The 18138-nt window shown below is 44.3% G+C and overlaps 1 protein-coding gene and 1 long non-coding RNA gene across 2 annotated transcripts in view; both read right to left on the bottom strand.

The window, feature by feature from the left end:
* Positions 1-18138, bottom strand: part of SHMT2 (serine hydroxymethyltransferase 2) — a 106822-nt gene that overhangs the window by 35221 nt on the left and 53463 nt on the right. Inside the window, 3 exon segments of the mRNA XM_040425720.1 lie at positions 1127-1292; positions 10572-10711; positions 16522-16644. Of these exon segments, the coding sequence (XP_040281654.1) occupies positions 1127-1292; positions 10572-10711; positions 16522-16644 (429 nt within the window).
* Positions 2811-4713, bottom strand: LOC120996051. The gene is made up of 3 exons (XR_005777713.1): positions 4703-4713; positions 3666-3670; positions 2811-2954 (listed from the first exon to the last, which is right to left on the bottom strand). It is a non-coding gene; the product is annotated as an uncharacterized LOC120996051 (long non-coding RNA).

Below are 18138 nucleotides of genomic sequence, written 5' to 3'. Positions count from 1 at the left end.
CTGACTTGAGCATCCGATGCGCTCCCATGCCCTGCACTGGAACGCGCAGGGCAAGGGCTTTTTTATTTACAGTAACACACTGCCAGGCGGAGGCTTCCGCCCAGCAGTGTGTTAGGTAACGTCACCGGCTCGAATGGGCCGGCTTTAGCGCTGCCCTAGCCGTTTTACAGGCTAGGGCAGCGCTAAAGCCCGCCCCATCAGTGCCGATGACGTCACCGGGATCACTGCTGGTCGGAAGCCTCCGCCTGGGAGCCCTAAGGAGAGCCCGGTTAGTCACCGAGACACCACAAAATGCCTTTGCCCTGTGCGATTCAGCGCGATTGGCGGAGGGCAGCCAATGGCAGGCGGCGGTGACGGGGGATGAGCCTCCCTAGAGTCACCACCGGATGTTTTCATCCGCGCACGGGGAGAAGCAGCTGCGGCAGTGTGGGGACCAGGAGCGGTGCAGGAAGCCAGGTAAGTAGATTCAATGTGAGGGGCCAGGGCATATGGGGGACATTTTTTTAGTCTCAGATAACCCCTTTAATAGGACACATGGACATGATAAAGCCATGAGCCATAGTGAAGTCACTGGCAAGAGCTGCTCCTGGTCTACAAGGCATGGGGGAGATTTATCAAAACTAGTATGAAGGAGAACAGTCATAGTTGCTCACAGCAACAGATCAGATTCCACCTTACATTTTTCACAGCTCCTTTGGAAAATGAAAGGTAGAATCCGATTGGTTGCTATGAGCCAATAAGCCACTTCTCCTTTAGACCAGTTTTGATAAGTCACCCCCATTGTGCGTAGTTACATGATGGTCCTGCATTTATGTGAAAAGACTATATGTAATATAATATTTTTCCAAGACATGAGGTATAAGCACTTTTGATAAGTGAGGTGCTATCCGCAATGATTTTGCATGCTTTTCACAATTTACAGCATATTCATATTAATCTGCTTAGGCTGCGTTCACATCTGCGCTGCGATCTCCGGTAGTCTGTTCTGGAGTTTACTGTATCCGGTGGTTTCCAGCCGGGACAAAAATGCTGCATTTAGTATTTTTTGTCCGGTCAAAAGCCGGCATATATGCCAGATACAGTGACTGGAGCCGAGTGTCGGAGTTCACAACGCCTTAGGTCTCACCTGTTTTAGTGCCACTGCTACTGCCGCTATTGCATGATTGTGAGGACCTCCTTGGATTGAAGGGAAAACTGAAAAGTTGATTTTATCTTCAAAGTTGTAAAGAATTTCTTTTCCGGTTTTCTTATCCACCGACTTCACGCCTTTACGATAAAATATCAGTCCAGACCTAAAGAAAGATCAACACAACAAGGCTGAGCTCACAGCGAGAGGTTTTCTGGGATGATCATACTGATGTCCTACCCACGGCAGCTAAGGGTACTTTCACACTAGCGTTATTCTTTTCCGGCATAGAGTTCCGTCACAGGGCTCTATGCCGGAAAAGAACTGATCAGGCCTATCCCCATGCATTCTGAATGGATAGAAATCTGTTCAGTTTGCATCAGTATGCCTTCCGTTCAGTCACTGTCGGGCGTTTTGGCCGGACATAATACCGCAGCGGTATTATGTCCGTCCAAAATGCCTAATCAGTTGCCGGAATGCCGGATCCGGCATTAATTCCCATTGACTTGCAGTAGTGCCGGATCCGGCATTACAAAACTGATGCACAGTCCGGGAAAACTGAAAAAGACTGCAAGACGGATCCGTCCATCCACATGACAAGCGGAGAGAGACGGATCTGTTCTTGCAATGCATTTGTAGACTGATCCGCACCCGGATCCGTCTACAAATGCTGTCAGTTGTCACACTGATCGGCGGATCCGGCAGGCAGCTACAACGACTGAACTGCCTGCCGGATCACTCTGCCGCAAGTGTGAAAGTAGCCTAAGCTTTGCATTCACTTGAATGGGACTGAGCTCACGTGTCATGAACGTGATGTCACATGGCCTAGGAAGAGGACCAAGGGACTACCAAGGGCCGCGACCTCTTTATACAGCTGATCGGCAGGGGACCTAGGAGTTGGACCACAGCCGATCTCATATTGATGACCTATCCTGAGGGTAGGTCAGCTATATGAGAATCCCAGAAAATCCCTTTAAAATGGCATCTGTCAGCAGATTTGTACCCATGAAACTGGCTGACCTGTTCCATGTCCGCTTGGCAGCCGAGGGCATCTGTGTTGGTCCCTTGTTCATATGTGTCATGTCATCATTTTTCTCAGCAATGCGGCACATATGAACATGGGGCCAACACAGAAGCCTTCAGCTGCCAAGTGCACATGTAACAGGTCAGCCAGTGTCATAGATACAAATCTGCTGACAGATGTCTTTAGAGAGAACCACGGCCAGCATGATATCTTGATAGGCTCCCTGGTTACAGCTTTTACTATGAAATACTGCAATTTCAGAGAAAACACTGCTAAAAAGTGATCCAGGAATGGGAAGAAGAGTCATCTGGGTGGCTGACAGCGCAGCTCAGCGTGTCTGACAGGTCTCTCTATAGCTCCCAGCCCGTATTCAAACTGTGTTCTCCGAAAATGCAGCATTTCAGAGTAAACCACAGCTGTAACCTGGGAGCCGGTTGCAAATTCATTCAAATGCAGTTTCTTTTGAAGAACATCTGCTTAAAAATTAAAGACAAATCATTGAAAAAAATAATAATAAAATAGAAGACCGGGTCTACATTTAGCTTTCACTGCCCAAAGCATCTAAAATGATAAAAATTATTGCAAAATTAAGCAAATTTGCAGTAGGGCCTGATTAAAATGTTCCTTTCTTAGCGTTAAGAGACCCTGTGTAATGCCTCATTCACACGTCAGTGTTTGGTCAGTGATTTCCATCAGTGATTGTGAGCCAAAACCAGGATTGGAGCCTCCACAGACATAAGGTATAAGGGACAGATATGAACCTGTTTTGTGTTTAGATCCACACCTGGTTGTGGCTCAAAATCACTGAACGAACAGGGACTGTGTGAACGAGGTGCAATTCTGCAATCTCGCCATGGATTAGTGACGAGATCCGTGGTGGACAATGTCTTCCACCTGTGGGTGTACCCTTAGGTTCCCTACGCTGCCATCTCCTGGTCAAATCTACTCCTTGGACCCCTGTGTAAGCAGTCACGCTGGTTGCTCTTCAGTTTTCCTAGACTTATGAGCAGAACAGGAATCGAACAGTTAGGCCCCATTCACACGGGCGAGTTTTCCACACAGGTGCAATGCGTGACTTGAACGCATTGCACCCGCACTTAATCCTGACCCGTTCACTTCAATGGGGCTGTGTACATGAGCAATGTTTTTCACGCATCACTTGTGCATTGCGTGAAAAAAAAAAAAAATATAATCGATATTCTGCGTTTTTTGCGCAACGCAGGCCCCATAGCAAGTGTGGATGCAATGCGATTTTCACGGATGGTTGCTGAGGAGATGATAATATCTTCATTCAGCAGGACCTGCGCTGACGACACCACGCGGTGAGCGCGATGACGTCAGTGCAGGTCCTGCAAGAAGAAGAAAGAAGACAATGAGGCGAGTAATGTTTTATTATTTTTTTAACCCTCAAGGGACATTTTACCTAGCATTCTGTATTAAAGAATGCTATTATTACCCCTTATAACCATGTTATAAAGGGAAAATAATAAAATCTACAGAACACCTAACCCAAACCCGAACTTTAGTGAAGAAGTCCAGGTTCGGGTCCCAAATTCAGTTTTTTATCACGCGCGTGCAAAACGCATTAAAACGCTTTGCACTCTCGTGGAAAAAAAACTGAACGCAACCGCAGACAAAAATGACTGAAATTGCGTGCGCACTCGCGCGGGTTTCCTGCAAAGCAGCCGGACAAAATCCGTGACACCCGTGTGCAAGGGGCCTTATAGTCATGCGGTCAATTTATATTATTTTTATATATTTATTTTTTTTCAATTAAATTTCCAGAGACTGTTTTTTCTATTACTACAGGTACTTTCTGCAAAATATGTGTGTGTGGGAGAACAGGTATTCAGAGCTCAGTCCTGAAGAAATTGAACAGGGACCCATCATATGCTATATTAGAAATAAAAGCTCAATATTCTGTATGCTGGGGCACTGTTTTTTTCTTATAAGCACACTTTCTCCAGGCTACATCATAGGAAAGCTTGGAAATAAAGAAATGTACGGCGGCCCAAGAAGATGAAAAAGCAAGCGAAGCGAATCACTGTACATAACACGAGAAGGCCCGTTTTGCCTTCCAAGTACCATCTTCATCAATAATATAACTACATAACTAGGACTTGACGGCAGGCTCCTGATTTGGAAGGCTTGGGTCACCTTCTGTAGATAAGACGGCACCGCGGCCTCGCTGGTCGCTTCTCATTTCGCAGACGAGAAGTATTTTGTAGGAGCAGTAGGTAGCATCCGACAGATCTCTGGTGCAGGGAAAGGGTGAATGAAGCCCAGCGTGAGGGCTGAGGAGTCCTGCTGCTCAGTTTCACACCGTTTTGTGCTTCACGCTCCACTCCAGGGTGTGAAACTGACGGAAGCAAGAGAGGTGCCAAAAATAATAATAAAGTAAGACTCCAAAGATCAGAAAAAACCAGGGGAGACGAGGGCAGAGACATGCGTGAGCTGGGACCTGTTTGCTAATTGCTTTGATAGGAAGGTGAAGAGAGCAGCGGGAGGAAATGCTGGCAGTGTTCTCACCATTTCGTCAATGTTATAATAACTGAAACCACCGCTGACAGCAAATCCTGCTACCTTTTTATTGTTAGAATCCATCAAACAACAATATGTACTTGCAGCTCGCCATAGAAGACAGAGCGAGGAGCGCCGCTAGCTGCCAGGAAACCAGGTGACCATGTATTTAGTCACCGGTAGTGCGCCCAATCAAACACATGTCCCGCACGTTCAGTTATCCAGCGTGATCATGTGCCCGTCATCCTAGGGTTACTTCAAAATTATTTTAATGATTTTACTAGCTGTGTTCTAGGGGTAGGTGTCCACAGGGCAGATAAAGTGAGGAATATGCGCTGCGGCATTGCGTTTACAGGAGCGGTGAATCATTCATCCATGCGCTTCAGAAAAAATAAATCTGCATGGAATCCGTACAAGTATGCCGTAGATCTCCACCGCAAAGTTCACCCTTTGCAATGCATATGGTGAAATCCATAATCTGCATGCCAAGGGTTCAGCACAGATTTTTTTTTTATGCTGCATTTCTATCCTGTCTGGATGTATCCGAAAGATTATCATTTTTGCATGAGCACTTGGCAGCTGAAGGCATCTGTGTTGGTCCCATGGTCATAGGTGTCTGCATTGCCGAGAAAAATTAAGTTTCACTATATACAAATGAGCCACCAGGAGCGTTGCCATTGCACCTCGAGGCTCAGCTCTCTTTGTAAGTGCTGCACCCTCCATACTTTAACTGACAGGGCCAGGAAGTCGTGATGGCGTTTTCACCGCCTGGCCCTGTCCGTTAAAGTGCAGTTACAGACAGAGCTGAGCCTCTAGGTGTAATGGCAACGCCCCCATTGCTCCTAGAGGCACATATGCATATAAAACATTATTTTTCTCAGCAATGTAAGTACACATGAACATGGGACCAACACAGATGCCTTCAGCTGCCATGTGCACATGTAACAGGTCAGCCAGTGTCATAGGGAGAAATCTTCTGACAGATGCCCTTTAAAGGGGTTCTCTCACCTTAGACACTGGTGGCATATCACTATAATATGCTACCAATGTTAGACAGGTGCTGCCCTCACCTCTACAGAAAGGGACCCCCGAAGTGAGCGGAGGGAGGTTCCATTGAAGTGAAAGGAGTGGTGGCCGCGCTTGCATTTGCTCGGCTGTTTTCGGAACCGCGCATGTGCGGGGTGTGTTCTCCTTCACTTTTGGAGGCAAGTTCTGGAGATCCCTGCGCATCTCAGAGGTGGGTCCTTCACCAATCTGACTTTGATGACACATCACCAGGATTTGAAAGCAAAGTCCCAGTTGACACAACCCCTTTAATTGGTGAAATGTCAGCCTAGGGAAGGGCTACGCCGACTGTGGCTATTTAAAATAAATGCCTATACGTTTCAGCATGGCAACCTAACTATAGAGGCAATATCAATATATAGCCTTAGGATATGGACACTAGTAGGAGAAAAAGTTTTACGCATAGAAGGGTTTTCCAACCTCCGAAGAATTTAATTTGTGCCCTGAATGTGGAATATAAGAAAATTCTATAGCTGCAGCAGAAAGGACACTCCCCTTGATCTGCCAGCTTGATATAAAGGTAGTAGAGCAGTGAATGTGGAGATCTCTGGACCCATGTGGGGCACAGAGCTGGTTCTAGCTTTGTTTGAAAGAGGTTGTCATCTACTATATGATGTTTGATTTTCAGTTTTTACATTAATAAATGGGATAACCCCTTTAACTTCCAAAATTGTAGAGATTACTGAATCAGTTTCCCACAAAACTATACATTGATCTGCTCAGCTCCTCCTGTCCTAACATGCTCCTTGCAGAATCTATGACCAGCGACCTCCCTATCCAACTGTTTGCACAGACGCATAGCTGATTAACCACTTCCCGCCACGCTAACGCCGAAAGGCGTCATTTCTGCGGCGCTCCCAGGTCACACTAACGCCGATTGGCGTCATCTCGCGTGAGCCGAGATTTCCTGTGAACGCGCGCACAGGAACGGAAGGTAAGAGAGTGGATCTCCAGCCTGCCAGCGGCGATCGTTCGCTGGCAGGCTGGAGATGTGATTTTTTTAACCCCTAACAGGTATATTAGACGCTGTTTTGATAACAGCGTCTAATATACCTGCTACCTGGTCCTCTGGTGGTCCCCTTTGTTTGGATCGACCCCCAGAGGACACAGGTAGCTCAGTAATATGTTGCACCAAGCACCACTACACTACACTACACCCCCCCCGTCACTTATTAACCCCTTATTCACCCTTGATCACCCCATATAGACTCCCTGATCACCCCCTGTCATTGATTACCCCCCTGTCATTGATCAACCCCCTGTAAAGCTCCATTCAGATGTCCACATGATTTTTACGGATCCACTGATAGATGGATCGGATCCGCAAAACACATACAGGCGTCTCCCTGGAGCCTTCCAGGGGGGGTGATCACCCCATATAGACTCCCTGATCACCCCCCTGTCATTGATCACCCCCCCCTGTCAGGCTGCATTCAGATGTCCGTATGATTTTTACGGATCCACGGATACATGGATCGGATCCGCAAAACACATACAGGCGTCTCCCTGGAGCCTTCCAGGGGGGGTGATCACCCCATATAGACTCTCTGATTACCCCCCTGTCATTGATCACCCCCCTGTAAGGCTCCATTCAGACATTTTTTTGGCCCAAGTTAGCGGAAATTATTATTTTTTTTTCTTACAAAGTCTCATATTCCACTAACTTGTGTCAAAAAATAAAATCTCACATGAACTCCCCATACCCCTCACGGAATCCAAATGCGTAAAATTTTTTAGACATTTATATTCCAGACTTCTTCTCACGCTTTAGGGCCCCTAGAATGCCAGGGCAGTATAAATACCCCACATGTGACCCCATTTCGGAAAGAAGACACCCCAAGGTATTCCGTGAGGGGCATATTGAGTCCATGAAAGATTGAAATTTTTGTCCCAAGTTAGCGGAAAGGGAGACTTTGTGAGAAAAAAAAAATATATAAATTTCCGCTAACTTGTGCCAAAAAAAAAATTTTTTATGAACTCGCCATGCCCCTCATTGAATACCTTGGGGTGTCTTCTTTCCAAAATGGGGTCACATGTGGGGTATTTATACTGCCCTGGCATTCTAGGGGCCCCAAAGCGTGAGAAGAAGTCTGGTATCCAAATGTCTAAAAATGCCCTCCTAAAAGGAATTTGGGCACCTTTGCGCATCTAGGCTGCAAAAAAAGTGTCACACATCTGGTATCACCGTACTCAGGAGAAGTTGGGGAATGTGTTTTGGGGTGTCATTTTACATATACCCATGCTGGGTGAGAGAAATATCTTGGTCAAATGCCAACTTTGTATAAAAAAATGGGAAAAGTTGTCTTTTGCCAAGATATTTCTCTCACCCAGCATGGGTATATGTAAAATGACACCCCAAAACACATTCCCCAACTTCTCCTGAATACGGCAATACCACATGTGTGACACTTTTTTGCAGCCTAGGTGGGCAAAGGGGCCCATATTCCAAAGAGCACCTTTAGGATTTCACAGGTCATTTACCTACTTACCACACATTAGGGCCCCTGGAAAATGCCAGGGCAGTATAACTACCCACAAGTGACCCCATTTTGGAAAGAAGACACCCCAAGGTATTCCGTGAGGGGCATGGCGAGTTCCTAGAATTTTTTATTTTTTGTCACAAGTTAGTGGAAAATGATGATTTTTTTTTTTTTTTTTTCTTACAAAGTCTCATGTTCCACTAACTTGTGACAAAAAATAAAAACTTCCATGAACTCACTATGCCCATCAGCGAATACCTTAGGGTGTCTTCTTTCCAAAATGGGGTCACTTGTGGGGTAGTTATACTGCCCTGGCATTCTAGGGGCCCAAATGTGTGGTAAGGAGTTTGAAATCAAATTCTGTAAAAAATGACCAGTGAAATCCGAAAGGTGCTCTTTGGAATATGGGCCCCTTTGCCCACCTAGGCTGCAAAAAAGTGTCACACATCTGGTATCTCCGTATTCAGGAGAAGTTGGGAAATGTGTTTTGGGGTGTCATTTTACATATACCCATGCTGGGTGAGAGAAATATCTTGGCAAAAGACAACTTTTACCATTTTTTTTATACAAAGTTGTCTTTTGCCAAGATATTTCTCTCACCCAGCATGGGTATATGTAAAATGACACCCCAAAACACATTCCCCAACTTCTCCTGAATACGGAGATACCAGATGTGTGACACTTTTTTGCAGCCTAGGTGGGCAAAGGGGCCCACATTCCAAAGAGCACCTTTCGGATTTCACAGGCCATTTTTTACATAATTTGATTTCAAACTCCTTACCACACATTTGGGCCCCTAGAATGCCAGGGCAGTATAACTTCCCCACAAGTGACCCCATTTTGGAAAGAAGACATCCCAAGGTATTCGCTGATGGGCATAGTGAGTTCATGGAAGTTTTTATTTTTTGTCACAAGTTAGTGGAATATGAGACTTTGTAAGAAAAAAAAAAAAAAAAAAATATCATCATTTTCCGCTAACTTGTGACAAAAAATAAAAAGTTCTATGAACTCACTATGCCCATCAGCGAATACCTTAGGGTGTCTACTTTCCGAAATTGGGTCATTTGTGGGGTGTTTGTACTGTCTGGGCATTGTAGAACCTCAGGAAACATGACAGGTGCTCAGAAAGTCAGAGCTGCTTCAAAAAGCGGAAATTCACATTTTTGTACCATAGTTTGTAAACGCTATAACTTTTACCCAAACCATTTTTTTTTTTACCTAAACATTTTTTTTTTTATCAAAGACATGTAGAACAATAAATTTAGAGCAAAATTTATATATGGATGTCGTTTTTTTTTGCAAAATTTTACAACTGAAAGTGAAAAATGTCATTTTTTTGCAAAAAAAAATCGTTAAATTTCGATTAATAACAAAAAAAGTAAAATGTCAGCAGCAATGAAATACCACCAAATGAAAGCTCTATTAGTGAGAAGAAAAGGAGGTAAAATTCATTTGGGTGGTAAGTTGCATGACCGAGCAATAAACCGCTAAAGTTGTGGAGTGCCGATTTGTAAAAAAGGACCTGGTCTTTAGGGGGGTATAAACCTGTGGTCCTTAAGTGGTTAAAACGGTTTTTTTGTTGATCCAAGGCTCCGTTCCAGAGTTATGATACTTTTTTTCTAATGTATAAAGGCCATTGGTGCAATAAATGGAGCTTGGGTGCAACAAGAGAAATGGTGACGCCTTCATTGCACCAAAGGTCTCATTTGCATATTAGGAAGTATCATAACTCAGGAACGGAGCCTCAGATCAACAAAAGAAAAACAGTGTTTCAATGAGGTAAAGTAAACCGTGTGATAGGGAGGTCGCTGGAGACAGATTTCATATAAACTATCACAACACTTAACAAAAACACCTCATTTTGCTAGTGAATTTATTAAGACAGGGCACAGAGGATAGATAGTCATCCACAATATATTCCTGTCGTCTCTCCTGACGTGTGTTTTAGTAACTAATTGCATCCCCCATTTAATCATCCTTGAGCAGCTATTCTTATGGCTCTACAATGTGACAGTCGTTTATTATTCCTAGTAGAAATTTACACACAAATTGCCTGCAGTCTCTAATAAAAGGTCCATCTAGGTGCTACCTGCACAAACTGATATTATCCAATCAGTGCTGCCAGTGTCAGGCTGCACAGACAACCCCCCAACTGGTAACACCCCAAAGGGCCATTATTGCAGACTGCAGACAATTCCTTTACAAAGTTCTACCAGGAATAAAAGAGGAATGGGGACAGAATAGATCATCCAGAATTATTACATGGAGAATGTAAGTAGTGACTAAAACAGACGTCAGGAGAGGCGACCGGTCATCGCTAACATCTTCCATTGGTACGACAGGTTATTCCTTTTACCTGGCTCCTCGGAGAGTCTTGTGAGTTGTAGAGGTGACCACATCAGCATGATCAAAAGGAGATGGAATCACACCTGCCGCTACAAGACCACTGATGTGCGCCATGTCAGCCAGGAGGTACGCCTTCACGTCGTCGCATACCTGAAAGCAAGAAGAGGTCATAAGGAATCTGCAAGCATCTGGGATTATGTCTGCAGCGGCCATTGTATGGTCAAAAAATGTCATATGGTATGGCTGCCAGTGTTGAAATGTATGTGTGGCCCCTGCTGGTATGGATAAAAGCGTCATTGATACCAGCTCCTATGTACCTCAGACAAATACATCAGCACCTATAACGTAGGCCAAGTCTATAGCAGTTAAAGGTCCCACATGTACCGTGCAGCGTACCAGCCATTACAGATACTCTGGTAGGCTGAAATTCCCCCAATGCTTGTGGGATATCCCAGGTATCAAAACTAGTAGTGTGAAGTAAAAATGGGGTGAAATGGGGTTTTCTATTAGCAAAAGTTGGGTAAATACATATTGGGGGAGATCAAAAATGGGGTAAAGGAAAGCGCTCCTTTGGAAAATGAAAGGTGGAATCTGATAGGTTGAAATAGGCATCTAAGGCTACTTTCACATTTCCGCTATCGAGAAGAATTCATAGGATCTCAATAGCGGGGAAACCATTCCGTTTTGTCCCCATTCATTGTCAATGGGGACAAAAATGAACTGAAGGGAACGGAGTGCGCCAGAATGTATTCCGCTCCGTTTCATTGCGCTCCATGACGCACACAAAAGCGCTGCAAGCAGCATTTCTGAGTACGTACTGGGATGCGGAGCAAGACGGATCCATCATGACTCACAATGTAAGTCAATGGAGACGGATCAGTTTTCTCGGACACAAAAGGAAAAAAAAAAACAAAAAAAAAAACTGATCTATCCCTACTGACTTACAATGGTTTTAGAGACGGATCAGTCATGGCCATTTTAGAGATAATACAACCGAGTCTGTTCATAACGGATGCAGACGGTTGTATTATCATGACGGAAGCGTTTTTGCTGATCCATGACGGATCCAGCAAAAACTCTGGTGTGAAAGTAGCCTAAGCAAGTTTACCATTACACCAATTCCAACAAAGCAGGAGCAGTTCTCAGGAGCAGAAAAAAATTGGACCCTCTAAGTTACCAAGTTGTGAGGCTGGCTGATAATCCCAGCGCATGTCATAGTACTATGAGGGGGATGGAGGAAATGTTGCCAAAAAATATATTCACTATGGCGCTGCCTGAAATCAGGAAGCCTATTGCTGTGCAGAGACCAAGCCGCAGAACACAGGGAATGCCACAGCAGTGTCTTCTCGTGCACAGAGGCGCCAATATAGCGCAGACAGTGCCAAGAAAGAAATCAGGGAGAAAGAAACAAAACTGTGCATGCAGGACTAACTTACTGGACTGCCAAGGTTAGATGCTGCCAACAGCGACTGGACTTACAAACATGGAGGATCCGCAATTATGATCTCCCATCCCAGTTTTATATTGGGCTTGGAAGGATGCTACCGGACACTGGGCAGAAAAGGGGACAGCGCAACATACAACACTCAGAGTATGGTGCATGCGTCCTACTGAAAAGGGAATCTGACGCCCCAATTTTGGACTAACTAGGTAACATACAACACCCAGAGAGTATGGTGCATGGGTCCTACTGAAACAAAATCTGCCGTCCTGATTTTGTACCATTATCTACAGTAAAACATGAGTAGTACTGCAGATATGGAGTCCAGATCTCTATTTTTTTAGTTTTCCTACTGCTCCCCGTCGCCCCGCTGTCAGCATTCAGAGCAGCATTGAAATACACTGTCAGGACTGCTGTGCATGCACACGAATCTCTAGTATGTTAGAACAGGACAGCAGTCCTGACAATGTATTTCAGTGCAGCTCTGAGTGCTGACAGCTGGGGAAGAGGAAAATAAAATATCGCGATCTGGACTCCTTATCTGCAATACTACTCATGTATTAGTGTAGATCAGAGGCCAGCAACCTTCGGCGCTCCTGCTGGCACTCCCAGCATGCTCCATTCACTTCTATGAGCCGTCTGAGAAGAGTAGAGGAAGTATGCATGCTGGGAGTTGTAGTTTCACAACAGCTGGAGGGACGGAGGTTGCCTACCCCTGCAGTAGATAATGGTCCAAGATCAGTGTGACAGATTCCCTGGAAGATACTCACACTACTAGACTGTAAGGAAACACCACTCATTTTTAATCTGTGCAATATCAACTACAAAACATTTATTCAAATCACCAACATCTCAGATTCCAGGTGGCTACGGCCAATTCCTGCACTACAGAAATCCTCTGCGCAAGCACACTTTAAAATTGTCCTTGTTTTACCACTTCAGAATTAAAAACGGTTCTGCCTCCATTTCTCAGCTGTAAAGTTAGTTTTAGTTCAGTCTTCTGAGAGATGTAGACTGGTGGCTTTCAGGTGGAGACCTCTCTGTGCCCAGACTGACAAAGCTTTCCTTAAAATAACTAAAGCTCCTTTTTCTGGCCAATGATTTATACCCAAAGGGTCTGAAGACAATGAGAGACCTAACACGGCCAAGATGCTGCACCTTCTGTCGTCTCATTCAGATCAGAATTTCATCAGAGACTCGGTGCAGCAGTCTACGAGCATGAATCAGGTCCCCCGGGTACTCGCTGCAGATAAACATGCTATATTAGCTTGGATATACCATCAGCATGAGCCAGTCTTACTAATGTGCTCGGAAAGAGTTTCTCCACAGAAGGGGAAGCAGAGGAGAATAGTAGAAATAAATCATATTAGCGCGCTCTCACTCCACTTATAGGGGGTGTCCAGTGGGGATTACATTTTCTTTTACATATGTCTTAGATTTATTGGGGGAAGGGGGAAGAAAAAAATTAAATAAAACGCATTACCAACCTTCACCAATTGCCCGTCATGCCGAAAGTTACCTATCCGTGCCACCCGCACACAGGAAATGCCTGCTGAATCAATCACTAACCTAAACATTGACCCGCCTCAGGCAGTGGTTGGCTGAGCAGGCATCTCCCGAGTGTCGTGTCGGGACTCGGAAGTAGTGAGCAGAGGGGACCATAAAGGGGTCGTGCAGTGTCAGAATATAGATGACCTAACCTCAGAATGAGAGGGGAAACTGTAATTACACTGCCCCGCCAATACAATCTAGATGGTGTGCGGGTAAATATTGAAGGGAACACAACGCTCTCAAGTTGGACTTAATGTCACACCCTCTGTAGAGTCTCACTATCCTAGAGCATCGAATTATGGGGTACTTACTGGCTCACAGAACAGCTTCCCCCTAGATTAGGGGTACGTATCTAGATTTGGTAAAGATCCACTTGTCTGGATCTGTGGTTAGGTAAAGGTCTAAGCTGAACAGTAAAGATGCTGCCTTGTAAAAGTTTAGCAAAATTTCTAGGACTATTTAGACCAAGATTTATTATTTGTTAGTGGAAAAACCAGACCTTGAAATTCACCAGACCAGACCTAAGAATTAAGACCCCCGGAACCCTAAACTCATTTAGATCCCAAACCAGACCCACAAACATGTATTCAGATCTCAGAACAAACCTTAATGCTGGGTGGGTGGTATGCCACTCTGATGTGATCAAGTAGCTCACGCTGGCATCACAAAATGGCACTGCAGTCCACTATTTCTTTGCTCTATTTGATGCCATGCTCTACAGTAATGATGCTCCACTGGCTACATGTGACATGTTTTCTCCTCCCTCTGGTGTGCCCACCCATCTTTTCAGGACCATAGCCTACAGGGCTCAGGTGCCTACTGCACCACTACAGCTCTATCTCTGTGGAGGAAGAAGCTGTGGTAGATGCAGACAGCAGTGGGCATAGGACCCATCCCTGTAACACGGATTCAAAACTGTACTTATGCCGGCAACTGCCTGCTCCTACACTGTCAAAACACACCCTTGCCCCCAAGCCCCACACCACACCCTCTTCATTCTCAATTAAAAAAAACACAGTGCTCCCACCCCACTCCACGAACTCCCTCTTTGTCCGCTGAAGCCATAGTACAGCTATAAAACTCAGCAGACCAAAGAGGGCATCAGTGTGCCACTGGAGTCCTTGGAGTGGGGGGAGAGCTCTATGAACTCCATAGTCACACTAAGGCACTCATGTCTGCACTCGTTTTGGCAGGGACATCAGTCCTCGCCATTGTCTCCTCAAACATTGTATGCCGCTGGCTGGAATGAGACAGATGTAGTCCTACAGGTCCAGACAGCTGGCGTACTCATTCCGGATTTAGACTGCTAGCTACCCTACCAGCATGACAATGCTGTGATGGACCACTCTATATGGTCTCTACTGGATCTGTAATATCTAGCAGATATTATTCCCCCACCATGTGGCTAAGTTCTAGAAGAACTTGATTAGGAGACTATGTCCATGCTCCCCAAGTAAAGACCCCAACTATGGGTGTGATTACACTTCATCAGTACACCTCATGTATCTAGTGATAGTTGCTGCATGTAGATGTCTTGCAGGGATGATAAACACTACCATTGTGACTGAAATCAATCTGAGACACTGAATTATAACCCGTGATGTTTTTTTGCAGATTTTTTGGCTTCTCGTTACTGTTGCCTATTACCCTGACAAGGCATTTATGAGACATTACAAGCATACTGTGGAATGATACCTCTTGATACATATATACAGGGTAGCCCACCTCTAATATCTCCAAGTCAAGCTGCCTATCACGAACGACGTGTCAGCAAGAGCTAAAATCTCGGAACCTGAAACTATACAGAACAACGTGTGTGGAGGAGCTGAAAGAGTCTGACAAAAGCTAGACTCGTACTGGACTTGGTTGCTGACCATCATTGCCGACAGCCATTTGGACCCATTGCTGCACTTCATGATGGACGAAGCTTTGTTTAATTTATCAGGTCACATAAATTCACAGAATATGAGATACTTTTCCGCTGGAAATCCCCATTTCACTAAGGAAACACCACCAGAAAATTGGTGTTTGGTGCACATTTTCAAAAAAATAAATAGTGGGCCTAATTTTCTTCAAATCAATTGTGAATACCGCAATTTAGCTGGACATCTTTGAACAGTTTTACAACCAATACCAGAAGAAAAAATGTCCTGCCTTTTTCCAACAAGAAGGGGAAATGTGCCGCACCTCATGGACTTCACTGGCACGGTTCATGAACGGTTTACGGAGGAGCGACCTGTGAGCAAGAGGTTATGGCCACCACGTTCCCCAGACTTTTCCATGTGAGATTTTTATCTGTGGGGAAAGTGTCCGCTAACAATCCACATCCCCTGGATGAACTCAAGGAGAACATCACAAACACTATCCGCAGCATCACAAGCCGTATCAGCCAACATAATCCGACGTGCCCAAAGATGCAGAGATGTGAACGGGGACCACTTTCAGCGTCTTTTAGGACTTGTGGGTAATAAAAAATAAATTAATAATAATAATAATAATAATAAAAAAAAGAAAACAAGCCACTTGCTCGTTCATCATGTTATTCGGGCTACAGTACCTTTTCATGAGCCACCCTGTATTACCTAGCTAGAATCTGAACCCAGTAGCAAACGTATTTTGCTCTAGGGCTGGTCCGAGCAACAGATATCTGATGTTATTTTTTTGTTTCAGGATATTAATAATTTCCACAACAACAACTTTAATAAAATGTTAGAAGAACATTGGAAATACAGGAAAGGTCATGCACATAAAAAGCCATACCGCATTAACAAGTGAGCCATAGGTGACATGAGTCGAGATGGTGGTGAGGAAAGACTTCTTATGAGCCTGCCTTAATCCAGAGATATAGAAACTGGTGTCCGCATAACACATAATATCAAGTACATAAAAATAGGTTAATTGTATCTCGACATCATTTTTTTTTTTTTTAAACTGTCACATGAAAGACATACCGGTACATTCTGCATACCTTCTTCATGCGGGCATAATCAATCAATCTTGCATAAGCGCTGGTCCCGGCGATGATGAGCTTCGGGCGGAAGAGTCGGGCTGTCATCTCCAGTTGGTCATAGTCAATCAACCCAGTGGCTGGCTTAGAAATAAAATCCAGGTATTAATGAAGGGCACATTAATCTTACTGATAATATAGGTTTCCCAACCAACTACCGTACAGTGTTAGCCAGTATTAATGCTGGTGACATCAAAGCCAGGTATTAGCCGATTGTCATTTAGGGCACTGGATCAGTCATTGCAACCAATGCAATATGATCAGCATTGGAAAAGGCAGGTGAGCAACCGGGCTGAACGGATATATGACAGAATATTTGGCTCAGGAGGGCTAATGAACCTAAGGACAGGGGAGGGATGTCAGCTGCAGCCAAGAAATGCTGTATTTTTTTATTTATGGAGGCACGTATCATGCAGAAAAAAATAAAAATAATTTAAAAAAAATAACTGAACACTATGCCTGGAACGCTGCGAGTCATACATAATATCAGGAACGAGTTGTGAATGACATCATGGAACAAAATTGATTTAATAGTCTTTTAGGTGACTTGCTATTTGCTACCCAAGAAAACGAATCACTTATTTTGGGTAAGAAAAGTCACAAGCAATAATGGCTAATGCTGCCCAGACAGGGGAAAGATACAACGCCAAAAATTAAATAGATTAAAAAAACAAACACAAAACAAAAGCAAACATACATAAAACAGTGTTTGTATCTAAAAGTATAAAACATTAATACTTCCACAGTGGAAGTACTCTATCAGCAGATTTGTACCTATGCTACTGGCTGACCTGTTACATGAGCACTTGGCAGCTGAAGGCTTCTGTGTTGGTCCCACGGTCATATATTTGCCCAATTTGCTGAGAAAAATGATGTTTTAATATATGCAAGCGAGCCTCTAGGAGCAACGGGGAAGTTGTCCTTACACCTAGAGGCTCTGCTCTCTCTAACTGTGGCAACCTTTGCAGTTTAATTTACAGGGCACGGTGTGATGACGTTTACAATGTCTGGCCTGTCAAAGTGGAGAGGGCGTGGAGGTTGCAGAGAGAGCAGAGCCTAAAAAGTGTAAGGGCAACGCCCCCGTTGCGCCTAGAGGCTCATTTGCATATATAAAACCATCATTTTTCTCATCAATGCGGGAACATATGAACATGGGAGCAACACAGATGCCTTCAACCGCCATGCGCACATGTAACAGGTCAGTCAGTATCATAGGGACAAATCTGCTGACAGAAGAGCAGCTTAATTGACTTTCTCCAACATCCATAGCCTTTAACCACTTAATGACCTGGCCGGAAGACCAGACACTTTCATTCGATTTAGCACATGTGACGATTAACGGCTAGCCCTTTTTTTTTTTTTTTTTAAAGGGTATAAAACTGTGGGGAAAAAAATAACAAAAAACATTCAATTTATAGTTCTTTATCCTCTAAATTTGCAAACTCACACTAATTTTTAAAATGGTTTCCCTAATTTGTTACTGTAATTTCTTAAATAGTCTTATGTTAACAAACCAGAAGTTTACATGCACTATATAAAGACACACATGCATGTTTTTAATCAATGTGTGACATGAAA

Source organism: Bufo bufo, chromosome 3 (genome assembly GCF_905171765.1).
Source record: "Bufo bufo chromosome 3, aBufBuf1.1, whole genome shotgun sequence".
Classification (NCBI taxonomy): Eukaryota; Metazoa; Chordata; class Amphibia; order Anura; family Bufonidae; genus Bufo; species Bufo bufo.
Note: the sequence above shows the minus strand (reverse complement) of the source record. Positions and strands in the feature narration are given on the sequence as shown.